Source organism: Macrobrachium rosenbergii, chromosome 56 (genome assembly GCF_040412425.1).
Source record: "Macrobrachium rosenbergii isolate ZJJX-2024 chromosome 56, ASM4041242v1, whole genome shotgun sequence".
NCBI classification, from domain to species: Eukaryota; Metazoa; Arthropoda; class Malacostraca; order Decapoda; family Palaemonidae; genus Macrobrachium; species Macrobrachium rosenbergii.
Window position 1 is genome coordinate 50298290 of NC_089796.1, and position 14795 is coordinate 50313084.

General features: G+C 46.6%; 1 protein-coding gene across 1 annotated transcript in view; it reads right to left on the reverse strand.

Moving 5' to 3' along the window:
* The window catches only part of SWIP (strumpellin and WASH-interacting protein), a 944327-nt gene that overhangs the window by 885757 nt on the left and 43775 nt on the right, over positions 1-14795 (reverse strand). Inside the window, exons 2-3 of the mRNA XM_067099922.1 lie at positions 9496-9635; positions 9140-9305 (exon numbers count right to left, since the gene is read on the reverse strand). Coding sequence (XP_066956023.1) covers positions 9140-9305; positions 9496-9635 — 306 coding nt within the window. The remainder of the gene's footprint in view (positions 1-9139; positions 9306-9495; positions 9636-14795) is intronic.

The window sequence follows — 14795 nt, forward strand, 5'->3', positions numbered from 1 at the left end:
TAAAAACCATCGGTCCTTTATATTGGGAAGACTCACTGGTTGGAGGGAGGAATCTGAGTGAGTCTTATGAACTGCCTAGAGTTCTGCATACCTGGGCTACTCCTCCTAGTCGAAAGAGCGAGGAGGAGTACTGTGCCTCTGACATATTGATCGGAGTGTAGGAACTGTAGGATCAAATGTCAGATACTGGAACTTTTCGCATGAGTGAGGAAACGCAACTCATACGAAATAGGCTGGAAGAATCTAGAGTCGGAGGCAGTAAGGAAAACCTGAGATAGGGTTTCCCTTATTGCAAGTCTCTCCTTCCTCCCCTTGCTAGAGTTAGGAGTGGAATTGCTTCTATGATTCTAGAAGAAAAATAGAACAGGTGCTCGATGTGTAGTCTTACTGCATCAGACGCCAGATCCAGCAAGTATTGGTTTGAGTCCTATTCTCATCCCGAAGGAGGAAAAGTAAGAGGATGGGGAAGGAGGAGGAAGAGAGGTCAGTCACTCTTGGTATCCTTCTCACTTCCAGAACCAACACCTTAGGTGAGATGCTACAAGTCCTGTTGAAGGAGCCGGGTAAGAAAACAACTTGTCAAGCAGCCACCACAGGGCCAAGGAAAAAAGGTTCCAAGGGCCTGGGTTCAAGACCACAGGATGGCAAGAGTGTGGTCTACGTTTTGCTTTCAGACCGACAGAAACTTCTGGAATGCGAGGGATGGACCAAGCCATTAACTTCGTGAGCTCTCGGGTGGCAAGTACCGGTATCGTCATCGCCAGCTGTCGAGTGCCTCCTTTGATCGCTTCACGAAGCCAGGAGAAAGATGTGTCCTTACACACTTCCTCCTTGGGAGAGATAGTACTAGTGAAAATGTCGACGACATCCAGGTTACGAATGTCGAGCCTTTCGGAAAGTACCGCAGCTCCCTAATAGGACAAAGTAACGACTGATCTGAATCATTGATACAAAGTCCAAGGAGGAGGGGAACAAGGAGGACTCGAACCCGACAACAGATGCCGGTGGATTCGGAGTCCACTAACGACATCCGAGAAGGAGTCGAGGTGTTGATCCCCTTCACCTGTTCTTCCATCTTCTACCCGAAGGCCAGAGCAAGATGAGAGATGGTCGTAACAGGAAACATCTCTATCTGACAACTCTTGTAAGGGCATGTGCACAGCACGGGACAGGAACCCCAAACGAGAGTCACATGCCACTCAGGGAACAGTTCCCTGAGACAGCAAGACCAAAGAAGCTTCTCATCCGTACCTAAATCTCGACTGAGGAGAAGAAGGCTACTTCAGATAGAAGACTAGGTCACAAGGGCCTACATTCTTCACAAATGAAAGGGAGAGAAGTAACCTTCAGCGGACAACACAAGGAAGTCCAGACTTGAAGAGCGACTCCGACCCAAGAAGTTCCGTCAATGACACCCACCAGCGAAGACGGATCCAGTCCTTGGGACAGTGCTGCAGAGGACTTCAAGAGATACCCAGCTATATCCGTTGCCACTCGGCAAGAAAGCCTATGCTTGCAAGGAAAGCTGAAGGTCTCCCAGTCCTGAACACACAGGGATGTACTGCCTGAAGAACCGCTTCTTGTGTAGCTGCTACAGGAGGTTGGGTCAAGCAAAAGTATTCTCGATGCCTCAGAAGCAGAGCTATCAGGTTGGGTGAAAGGCAAAGTCTTCCAGCATTTGTCTGTGACTTGGGGTGAGCAATGCTTGTGAACATCTAGCGAAACAGACAAATACAGAGGGAAAAACGTAGATATCGATTTTTCCCCAAAAAAACCAGCATGCCTCACCGTAGTGGCCCGAGTCTGGTACGAAGGAGCGAAAAAACTACCGACTTTGTTGTGCAGGGAGGCAACAGAAAGACGGTAGGGATCTCTCAGATGAGCAGTCTCTTCGTGAAGTTTTGTGAGCGGCGAGCACATTCCGTCCTGATCACTCAAACCCGAGGCCAAGCTCACCTACCAATACATCCCCACCAGGAATGCATCTGGCTAACTGAGCTATCGAGTGCACTATAAAACACTCGAGTACCTGCAAATGTAGACAGATGAAACAGGAGGAAAAAACGATTCCCTCCTGTCCCTCCTGTTTGTCGACGAATATCACTAATGTGGTTTTGTTGTTCAACAACACCAATGAGTGTCGCAAAACTTAACCTGAATTCTCAGAAGGCCAAAAGGCTGCCTTGAATTCAGGATGTTGATGAGACGGTAATAATCGTCTCGGTCACACGCCTTCAAGAAAAAGTCTTATAGGCGTGCCCCAATTCCTTGATCGGTGAATCAGGAAGTAGATACATGATGTGAGGGGAATACACAAGCATATTCGAAGGTTCCTTCAACAAGCATTAGCCTCTTTCCTCATATAATATTTTGAAGAGGAAAGAAGGATGGAGGAAAGGAAGCAGACCTCCATTCTCCACAATGGGGAAGCTTCTGCAAGATGACAGGATACCAAGATGATTAGCTCTAGGGGGCTGGCATTTCCCATATCGGGAGGATGGGAGAGGAAGCGGGATGGAAGTTTGATGAAAAGAATTGCAGAGACCCAAGAGGAATAGATACTTCTCCTGAAGGAATCCATTCCCAGGTCTTGGCAATGTCGCTGCCAGCTCCAGAGACTCGATAATTATCATTTCATCCAGGCATCTGCAGTAGAACTTCTTCCCGGTCGATACTTCTTTCTCTCTTCCCTTCCGCCCTCCTCCCTTATGGAAAAGAGGGTGGAAAGAGACAGTTGGAAAGAGACAGTTATGCACACTTTCCCAGAAGAGAAGAAGAGGGCTATGTGTTCCGTGATCTTCCAAAGCCTGGGACTTCTTAGGAGTTGAGGGGGGGCTGGCTTGAACTTGAGGTCGAGCCGTGATGATTAAGATCCAAAGGTCTTGACCATTGTCCAAAGGACAAGGCAGTGCCCTGGTAAGAACCTTGATTGCTGTGGTATCTGGCAAATCTCTGAAAGAGAAAGGCAGAACCAAGTAAAGGTTCGTTGCTAAGGGTCGAGCCAACTCCGGAATTAAGAAACCGGACATCCGATTTAGAACAAAGTCCTTCTTAGCACCAGAATTCCCCACAGATTGCCATCTGGTATAGGAAGACCCACCCCCGGACAGGACCAGTTTTCTTTCCAGGAATGGTCATATCCGAGGAGGGAAAGCCTAAAAGTGAAGGATCATGGATCCATCAGGAAACTGCCTGGTGGAACCAGCAGGTTCCCCTCCAAGATTGCCACCTCTCATTGCAGAAGAGAATACCCTTCACAGCAAGGAGAAGCGAGAGAGAACCCAGCCCAGGTGAGGCAGAGTCAGAACAACCTGCACTTGGTAAGACCCTCCAAGGCAAGAAGAATTCGTACTCTATCGAGGCAGGGGAGAAGCTTGGTGTCTTGACTTGAATAAACTGCTTCTCTGAAGAAAAGTATTCATCTGGTCGAGAACGCTCTCGCAAGCAAGGACCCCGGTAGCCCCCAAAACTCTTGGCCCCTCAGGAACTGCAAGGGTTACGAGTGATGAAGATTATTCGTTGGGGGAACCACTGTCCTGTCCCGGGGATCCTTACGCTGATGAATCGGCTCAAAGTTCTCTGTAAAATGAGAACGATAGTAACTTGAACAGGAAGACCCTCACTGCTTCCGAAATGTGAAACTCCTGTACCTTTCCCCTTGGAGGGAGACCTTGACAGATCCCAAGAAACCCTCCTCAGCTACCTGGTTGTACTACAAGACAATCCAGGGACCGACACCCAAAGCACGCCAGGCAGCCGAACTCCAAACACAAATTTGTCGGAGCTCTCTCTGTCCATCTCGCGCCTCTCGGAACAACCGAGAGGAAAAGAGAACAGGTGAGGAGAAAGAGTACCCCTACCTGTCCTGCCAATAAGACCAGCAGGAGAGGTGGACCGTGAGCGATAATCAACTGAAGGAGGTTATTGCCACACGGGGGAAGAAGAGCGCTTGTGCCGTGGCAAAGCACTTTCCTGGGAAGAGCAGAAAGTTCATTTGAACAGAGCCGAGAACTCGATTTGGAAAACCCGAGCGGGGTCAAGCTGAGCTGCACCTAACCAAGCTGATCACGCAAATGCGATCCAGACTGGGTATGCGGTGGACTGGGAGGCGGGCTGGGCGAGGGGAGGCGAGCCAAACCGAGCCAATCTCGCAAGTGCAACCAGGGGTTGGACAGAGCGGGCAAGCCGAGCGAGCCAAGCCAATCACGGAAACACAACCGGAACCAGACAGGGCGGAACTCGTCTGCCGTGAACTAGCGCTAGTTTCCCAAACTCTAAACTCCTTCGAGGCCGAGGCCCCTTGAGAAGAAGGTTTAAAGGGGAATTCTGTGTCTGCTATCCTGCATGCTCGAACCCTAAGGTTCAAAACACAAGGATGAAACCCGGCCAAGCAACCGAAGCAGCTGGCGGGCAGTATCGAGACACCTGGCATCTCCGTGTGGAGACAATAGGCGTCTTCGCACCGAAACACCAGGCGTCTCGGCACCAAGACACCTGGCGTCCCGTCACCAAGACGCCTGGGTGTCTCGGCACTTTCTCTTGTCCTATGCCTCTCGTCAGGAGAGCGCTCGTGATTCATTGAATTCAAGCGACCTACAACTCCCAAAACTCGGGAGCGGCTGCTTTCAGTTTCCTAAGAAATCGAAAAGAGCCAGGCACAGAACCAGTCTTAGACACAAACTTCTAAGACTGGCAACGAGGGCGCGGCCTCAAAAGACCACGCTCTCGCAGCCCCCGAAATGCGAGACCCCAGAGGAGAATGCTAATCGATTCCTGCCCGAGGGTGTGAAGAGCCAATGAGAGAAACTTTTCTCCCAGAAGAGAGCCAGTCCCTTAGAAGTCCCACAGCACTCCTGAAAGGAATCTCTTCCCTCCTTCTGGTGTTTGAACCGACAGGATCGAGCACCAAGCTGGGAACCCAACCGAGCACTGGTAAGCACTTGGGAAGCGCTTGTAGTGCTGGCAGGAAGAGCTGAGACACCTGGGTGCCTTGGCCCTTCCTCTCACACTAAACTGGGCCGGGGAGAGTACTCTCCAGACCAGATCGGGATACTCATTATTCCACAGAATCTTGAGTATCTGAAGTGGCTCGCGAATGAGCGCCCGAAGCAACCCCCGTCTTAGAGGCAGAACCTCTAGGACTGGGAACGGGATCGCAAATCGAGGTTTGGGCATGTTTGCACGCCCGCGGCTCCCAAAACACAAAACCCAGGTAAATGAATCAGTTTCCTAACCTGAAGGTCAGGAAGAGCCAATGAGAGACCCACTGCCTCCTCGGAAGGAGGAAGTCCCTAGACGTCCAAGGGCATCAAGGGGAAAGAAGCAGACCTCTCCTTCGGACGATGGAGGTCTATCCAGTTCCCGTGACCCCCTCGAACTTCAGGAGAGGAAGGGAAGAGGCAGCAGAAGACGAAATCGAAGATAAGTTGAAGAAGACGGCGGCTACTTCCACAGGGCGACTTCCTTCACTTTCACTCCGACATCATCTACAGAAAGGTGGGCACAAAACATCGTAACCTACAGGATAGCTAAGCAAGATCACAATGGAAGCGGTCCAGGACACCAACACCAAGAGAAGCCGCAGGCACGATCAGGACAGCTGATGCAGGAGCTACAAAAGCAGTTTGGAAGGCAGGAGCTACAGCAACGGCCAGAAACGTCACATGAAAGTCACCAGCCGTGACAGGAACGATCAGGACGGCTGTGGCAGGAGACCAGGAAGAGCTGCCCACAGACTGTCGCCGAGTCAACAGGAGCATAACACAGGAAACAGCAGGAGTAGATGGACCACAGATACGCCAAAGGCAGTGCCACAGCATACATGAAGCCCAGCAATGACAGCGATTGATCCACATCGGCGGGAACAGAGTTGGAACGATCCCGACATGGAATTATGCCATTTCAACCAAGTACTATGGTTGATCCCAAAGCAACAATGAATGAACGTCGGGACCCCTTCATGCAAAGATATCCCAACTGAGATATCCAGCCAACTACTGCTGTGCCTGCGATGCTCACTGTCAACCTGAAAGAAAAAGCAAAGACGGTTAGCAGAGGGAGACTCCTCTCGCTACGAGGGGGAACTGCCCTTTGCAGCAAGAGGAGGCCCCTTAGAAGAGGTCACCCGACCGCCTGTGAGACCCCCTCTTGTGGTCTTCGCCCAACAAGCGAGCGGAAAAGTCGAAGTAGAGAGATCTCTACCGAAGGAGAGATAAAGAACCCACAGGGAGAGAGAAGGAAGAAGGGGAGGCCACCAAGGGCGCTTTGGAAGCAAAACTTACCGACGACGCCCGCAACCTCCCCCTCCGCAACTCTTTATAGCACAGGCTGTGAAAACAACACTTGGCACAAGTAGAATGGAAGTAGTCATGCCCTTGTACATGAAGGGCAGGAGCCCAAGAAGGGAAACGAACTCTTACATCCCAATCAACATAGGGGAGAAAGATATTATGTCCCAATCTAATATCTCCGAACGTACAGGGGAACACCTTCAGTATCTAATAAAGGGCTTTTGGAAGAGAAGCATTACCACTCTGTTATGCCCCTCTAAATACACCCTTGGTCGTCAAACCCAAGACACAGATGCAGGGGAACGACGGCTTATGCAAGGCTATCACAAATCTTGGGTTTGTATTTATAAATACACAAAAATACAGAAAGATCCCACCGGGATAATAAAGAGCTTAACGACAGTCAGGCAAAGAGATACGAAAACACGTCTGCAACACGAGGGCCGAAAGCAAACCGGAATGTTTACATCTGGGAAGGCAGGTACTGTATTCCCTCCTACCTGGCAGTAGTTACTGCCTAACCACCTTGTTCAAGAGTTTAACATTCGTGTCCAGCTTTGCCATAAGTAATTCCTAATGTAAAGGACCGATGGTTTATATATCATGTCGGAACGAACAATGGTTTCCCGTTTGGGCAACTTGTGTAGGAAAAACGATACAGAATGGCTTTGTTATTTCGTTTATTTTGAATTTCCAGGGCTACAGTAAAGAAAACTGCAATTGTAATAACATCTTTACATAACCAGTATTTCATAAGATACCTGTTGTCGCAAAAGCTAGTCTATACACAGATGGTTTTGTAATTTAGCAGTCGTCTTATACCATCGTCTTATGCTACAGATATGAGATAAATTCATGAAAATTTTTCATAATTTTCGACCTCATATTATCTAAAGGTTGTCTAATACACGGTAGTAAGTTCCAGTTTCACACTGATGCTGAGGTAAACAACAACAGCCACTACCCTTGGCCGGATTTGGGTCTGTTATAAAGCGAGGTTTTACTGCATAGTGACCACGTTATTATGCTAGCCAAAAAGACGTCATAAAATATTCAGTTACAGAGCATTTGTACTCACTTTCTCTTCATAATATCTGAGTGTGACCATTCAATTGCCTACAAAGCATCAACAGAATGCTGAAGTTTCTATAAAATACAGCTCATGCAGTACAGGCAATCCCCAGTTATCGGCAGAGGTTCTGTTCTGACAGTGTGACAATAACGGAAAATTGTCGATAACTGGTTATCGGCACCGAAAATTGCCGATAACTGGTTATCGGCGCCTCTGTTGGATATGTATTGGCGCCAATACCCAATTATCAGCGCTGACAAGTGGAAATTTGTGATTTTCATCGCTAGACAAGCGCTGTAAAACCAGATTGCCGATAACTGAGCCCACTGATGCCCAGGGACTGCCTTTAATGGATTTTCTATAGCTGACTGTGCAAAAATTACTTTTGAGATATGGCCCATAAAGTTTAAAGGGATTCGATGGGACTGGGTATGGAGCAAATTCTTCTGCGAACAACAGAAATTCCATTTACTGTGTAACTGCCTGTATTCCTACAATGATCACCATAACCAGAGGTGCCAGAAAAGCTGATCCCATACCACAATCATTTATTTATACCAGGTAAAAGGAGCATAATGTTTGAGTAGATAGGGACAGTTTTCACTACACAGCAGGCTGGCTGCACCTTACACCCTTGGTGGCCCTAGGGGCCCCAACAGCCCAAAAACTGATCTACGGTGTTTGCTGTGTGTCGTAATGGATCTTGAATCTTCAGGAAGAACTTTGGCTATTTTTTAAAATTTCAATTTTTTTTTATCCCAAAGCAGGTAGCTCCCCCTTAAACCGGGCATAATTTTTTCATGCATACACATGGGCCAGTACTTAGCCACCACATTACCCTTCCCTTCCTACTTTCCCCTGGCCCCCTTCCCTCTTTTCTTTTCCTGCCCTTTTCCTTGTTCCCTCAGCTCCTCATTTTTCCTTGGTCCCTCCTATCTTCTTCCTTTCCCCACCCCACCATCCCCTTTCATCCTTTACAGTACCTTTGCAGACTAAAACAATTCATATAAAATATATACATTCACAGTGTATAAAACTGGTGGGGTTACAGTCATGGAGAGGCATGATCAGAATCACTTAAAAAAAGGGGGTGGGACCCATTGCTATTAGTCAATAATATTCACCAAGAAAGAAAACTCAATACAGGCAGTCATCGGTTAACGGCGGGCTCGATCAATGGTGATCTGGTTTTACGGCGCTTGCCTAGCGACGAAAATCGCCCATTTCTGCTTATCGGTGCCGATAATTGGGTATTGGTGCCGATATTTACCTAACAGAGGCGTCAATACCTGAAAATCAGCATTTTTCGGCACCAATAAGCCCCGAAAATCGCCAATTTTCTGTTAGCAGCGATTTTCCTCAGAATTGAACCTCCGCCGATAACCGTGGACTGCCTGTACTGTACTTTTTTATTTGATAACTCATTTTTAGTTTGCAATGGACAATTCTAGGTTGTACAGCATACGTAAAGTACAGTAAGTGGTTTGTTTGCTGTAGTAATGAAAGAGCAACTGGTCACAGATTTTTTACACCAAGGCCAAATTAGTATTAACATATCACCTTTTACAGTCACATACTACTTTCACTCAGAAAAGACATAATTTCTGAATGCATCTTAGATATCTCAGAACTGAAAGCTTTAACACAGTACACTTACGGATGCAATGGATGATTCAGTATAAAATTATATTAAAAACTGTAGTAAAAGAGATAAATGAACAATAAGTCTCATAAAATATGAAAACTTTCTCATGTGCATTGTACCTTACAGTCTTACCTCCACTTCCATACAAAACAACAGCTGGATAGAGATCAGTCCGTGCTTCACTGACTAACTGTGACATTTCGGAACAAAGTGAACTAAGAGCTAAAACCACTTTGTTAACAATCTTGTTGTCACATTGGACCAGCTGAACCAGAGAGGTATTCTCATTGGGCATTAACTGTAAAGTAAGATCATTATTGTTTTAATAACCTGGTGTCTCATTCATAACAAATAGCATTTACTGTGAAGATACCCAAAAATATTAAAAACAACATTGCTAATTAAATTGACAAAGTTCAAACAATAAACAATACTACCAACTGTAAATCATGTTTTTTTTGTCAATTGAGATCAACCCCTGTACTTACATTGAGAGAGACTGGATCAGAAAACAGATCCCAAAGAGGAAGAGGATGAGGCCCAAGGGCTTCAATGATTTCTTCCAACTGGTCACCATGTTGTTCAACGATGCTGTTATACCGTCGAAGTTCGTATTCTGCCACAGCCTCTGAACATGAAAAAAAGAGCAAATGTTAAAATTACTGTAATTAGTATTTTGCCTAATACACAAATCTGTTCTTTACATAAAGGATAAACTTGTGAGTGGCTGTTAAAAAATGACATTTTTAATTTTTAAAGTAATTTGTATTTTTTCTAACTGTATAAACCTGAGGTCTTTACATAAAGAATATATTTCAGCACAGCTGGAAACTGCCGTTTAACTTTTAAAGAAGGTGGTTAGGTAGTTAAATACCGTCAGACTGGTGGGAGTCCCGCCCACCCAGACGGTAAGCTTTCCCTTTGCCTTGAGGCCCAAGTATCAGAATGAGGGGTGGCATGAGGTGAGCATTTAACTGTAAAGGCCTCAGGTTTGTATAGTTAGGGAAAATACCAATTTCTTTAAAAACTTGTCATTTGTTCCTACACAATATACAAACCATTGGTCTTTACACAAGGAAGATTTACTTCCTTGGTGGGAGGAATCTGAGTAAGTCTTTGAACTGACTGGTAGTTCGCCACACCTGGGTTTTCTTCCTTGTCAAGTAGATCAAGGAAGAGGACCGTGACTCTGACATATTGAACAGAGTATGGAAACTGCATGTTCAACTGTCAGACTTCTGGGCCTTTTTGAGTGAATGGGTGTGAAAGCAACATCATTCGAAAAGGGGCTAGGTTGATTCTAAGTGTTGGAGACAATAAAATGATATTTTAATAATAAAATAAAGTTTGTTCATACTTACCTGGCAGATATATATATAGCTGTATTCTCCGAAGTCCGACAGAATTTCAAAAAACTCACGGCACACGCAGTGGGGCCAGGTGGTTAGTACCCATTCCCGCCGCTGGGAGGCGGGTATCAGGAACCATTCCCGTTTTCTATTCAGATTTTCTAGTGCCACTGTCTCCTGAGGGGAGGAGGGTGGGCACTATGATTACAGTATATATATCTGCCAGGTAAGTATGAACAAACTTTATTTTATTATTAAAATGACATTTTTATAATAAAATAAGATTTTATATCATACTTACCTGTTGTTTACATATAGCTGTAATTCTCGATCTCGACAGAAAATTCAAAACTGGCGGTCCCGCTAATATATGGTCAGGTGATACGACTACCCCGCCCCTCTACGGGTACCTGGATCCATTTCCATCAACAACTAATCATATTTTCTATGTCCCCTTGTCCCTTGCGGGGAGGTGGGTGGGAATGTTTTATATGTAAACAACAGGTAAGTATGATATAAAATCTTATTTTATTATAAAAATGTCATTTTTATACATGAACTTACCTGTTGTTTACATATAGCTGATTGCCACATTGAGGCGGTGGGCATGGACAGCTGTAAGTGTTAAATGGAAAAAACCTGAGATCATCAGGCTAAGAAAAAACGTCTTAACTTTGGATCCTTACCTGCTAAGGAAGCTGTTTTCTCGTTACTGCCTCTGTAACCTGCTATCCTTAGTGCAACTGCAGGGGCCTAGTAGCTCAGTCACAGGTTGCTATATGGAGAAAGGTCTGTTGGCCCAGCCGTCTTCGACACAATCAACCAAAGCATATAATGCCCCTGCTCAGGGCGCAGTACTCAAAGCATCCACCATCATATCACCCAACCATAAAAACTCACACCAACCTATTAAAATTAGACCTACTAGGCCATCTAACCTCTTAGGCTCTAGTAGTCGACCAAAAAAAACTTCTGCACCCAAGGAAACTAAGGAGAGGATCTAGAGCCTCTGGTTTCCCTTGCCCATCACCGTGTCAGACGCAATAAAGGGGCCCAACGTACTGCAGTCTTCATATGTGGTTTGGATCTGTCTCAGATAATGCGAGGCAAAAACAGACGAACATCTCCAATAAGTTGAACTTAGAATGTCCTTTAAAGCCATGTTCTTCTTGAAGGCTAAAGAAGTTGCAATAGCCCTAATTTCATGAGGCCTCACTTTAACTAAGGGGAAATCCACATCCCTTAATTCCTTGTGTGCCTCCTGAATCAGTTCTTTCAAAAGGAAAGCAATCCCATTTTTAGATAGAGGGTTCTTGGGGTTCTTAGTTGAGCACCATAAAAAATCATGAGTTCCTCTTACACTTCTGGTCCTGTCCAGATAGAATTTCAATGCTCTGACCAGACAGAGAAGTCTCTCCGTTTCTCTTCCACCCAAGGAGGATAGGCTAGCAATGGGAAATTCCCTTGGCCATGGATTACTAGGGTTTTCGTTCTTAGCTAGGAAACCCAAGGTGAAGGAAACTACAGCCTTATCCACACAAAAACCAACTCTTTTGTCCAGAGCATGAATCTCACTTACTCTCTTTGCCGAGGCCAGTGCCAAGAGAAAGAGAGTTTTCTTAGTTAGATTCCTAACGGAGCAGGAACTCAAAGGCTCAAAAGATTTGGAGGTAAGCCACTTTAGCACCACATCCAAATTCCAATGCGGTACACGAAGAGATTTGCCTTTAGTGGTAGCAAAGGATTTAAGGAGTTCTGCAATATCTTTGTCCGAGGAAAGGTCTATACCTCTATTCCTGAAAAACTGCCGCCAGCATACTCCTATACCCCTTAATCGTGCTGACAGCCAATTTCTTCTCCTTGTGCAGAAACAAAAGAAAATCCGCCACCTGGCTTAGAGTCGTAGAAGTGGAAGACACTCCAGACTCGGAGCACCACTCCTGAAGCGCTTCCACTTCGCTTGATAGACCTTTGTGGACGAGGACCTGGTTGATCTAGCCATTGCCTGCGCCACTCTTCTAGAAAAGCCTCTCCTCCTGTAGAGTCGCTCGAGAGTCTGAACCCTGTCAGATTTAGATCTGACGGGTTCCTGTGGAACTTTCTGCTGTGCAACTGGCACAGAAGGTCTGGTCTGAATGGCAACCTCCTTGGCCAATCCACTACTTTCTCCAGTAGCTCTGGAAACCATGATCTTCCTGGCCACCATGGAGCTATAAGGATCATTGACACACCTTTGTGTGCTCAGAACTTTTCAGGACTTCTCCCAGCATCCTGAAGGGAGGGAATGCATAAAGGAAGAGACCCGACCAGTCCAGGAGCATGGCATCCACCGCTAATGCTTCTGGGTCTGGAACAGGAGAGCAAAAGAGAGGTAGTCTGCGGTTTTCCTCGTTGCGAACAGGTCTAGCATGGGAGTTCCCCAAACCTTCCACAGGCCTTGGCAGACTTTCTGGTGGAGGGTCCATTCCGTCGGAATGACCTGGAGTGACCTGCTGAGGATATCCGCTCTTACGTTGAGAGCTCCCGGGATGAAGCGAGTTACTAGCTCTATGTTCTTGGTTGCTGCCCACAAAAGCAGGTCTTTTTGCGATCTCGAACAGAGAGAAGGAGTGAGTGCCTCCTTGTTTCTTCACGTACGCCAGAGCTGTGGAGTTGTCCGAGTGCACTACTATCTTTTGTTTTCCACCAGAAGCACGAAATGTTCCAAGGCTAGATGTATTGCCTCCAACTCTTTCGCATTTATGTGCCAGTCCCGTTGGGATGAAGACCAATTGCCTGACACTTGAAGATCCCCAATGTTGCTCCCCAACCCTCGTCTGAAGCGTCGGAGAACAACATCAGGTCTGGGTTCCTCTGTCTCAGTGACAAACCTCGATCTAGTTTGCTCCTGTCGTTCCACCATGACAGGTCTTGCTTTACTCGAGTGGATAGAGGAAAAACAAACGAATCCGTGTCTTTCTTCCTGTTCCAGATCTGCTGTAGGAAGAACTGAAGAGGTCTCATGTGTAGCCTCCCAGATTGACAAACATCTCTAGCGATGAGAGGGTGCCTAAAAGGCTCATCCATTCCTTGGCAGAACAAGTCTTGGCTGCCATCAGGTATCTCACTTTCAGCAGGCATTTCTCGATCCTTTGTGACGTCGGAAAACCTGAAAAGAACTGAGTTCATCCGAACTCCCAAATAAGTCAAGTCTTGAGATGGAGAGAGTTGTGACTTTGGAAGATTTACTATGAGTCCCAATTCGTCGGTAAGAGAAAGGGTCCTTTGTAGGTCCTTCATGCATTGGCCTTTTGACGGAGACCGGATCAGCCAGTCGTCGAGGTAAAGGGAAATGTGAATTCCCTCTAAGTGAAGCCATTTCGCAATTGGAGCCATCGTCCTTGTGAAAACTTGTGGGGCTGTTGATAGGCCAAAACAAAGAGCCCTGAATTGAAAAGCCCTGCCTCTGAACACAAACCGTAGGAATTTCCTTGATCTCGGATGGATAGGTACATGAAAGTATGCGTCCTGGAGATCGAGGGACACCATCCAGTCTCCTTCCTTCAGGGAATTGATAACCGACTGTGTGGTTTCCATCTTGAATGGTGTTTGAAGCACAAATTTGTTCAGGGCGCTTACGTCGAGGACTGGTCTCCATCCTCCTGACGATTTTGGAACCAGAAACAGACGGTTGTAGAACCCCGGAGATGAAGGATCGAGGACTGCTTCTATGGCTCCCTTTTGAAGGAGGGAAGTAACTTCCTCCTCCAACACCACAAGTTTCTCTGAGTCCCTGGATGATACGTTGAAGTCTACTGGCGAAGACTTTAAAGGAGGACTCTCTGAGAAGGGAATGGTGTAGCCTTCTCTCAGAACGTTGATCACCCAGGGTTCTGCTCCCTTGGCCTCCCAAACTTGCCAGAACGACTTTAGTCTGGCTCCGACCGTCGCATGAAGGACCTTGAACTCATCGGTTGGTACCCCTAGCTTTCTGGGGATGAGAAGAGAATTTTCCTCTTCCCCTAGCACGGGAAAAGGGCCGAGAAGGAGTACCCCGAGAAGGCCTAGAGGATACAGGGAAAGAAGGCTTGGGTACTACTGGAGAAGTCGAAAACCTGGGTCTTTTCAAAGAATGAGCCAGTAGGTCTTGAGTAGACTTCCTTGAGAGAGCCTCCAAAATTTCCCTAACTAACGTGGCGGGAAAAAGGGATTCCTTAAGCAAAGGAGCAAAAAAGAAGAGCAGATTTCTGGTTCCTGGAGACTCCTCTCAGGTTGCGACAAACGAAATCCAATGTGCTCTCTTCTTCAAAATGCCGGTAGCAGTCACTGAGGCAATTTCTGACGTTCCGTCCGTGATGGCCTTGTCCAGGCAGGCCAAAATAGCATCAAGATCTATAGCAGTCTTGGGGGAAGATCACAGACTTTCACTATCCTGCTCAAGGCTCCTATAGACCAGTCAA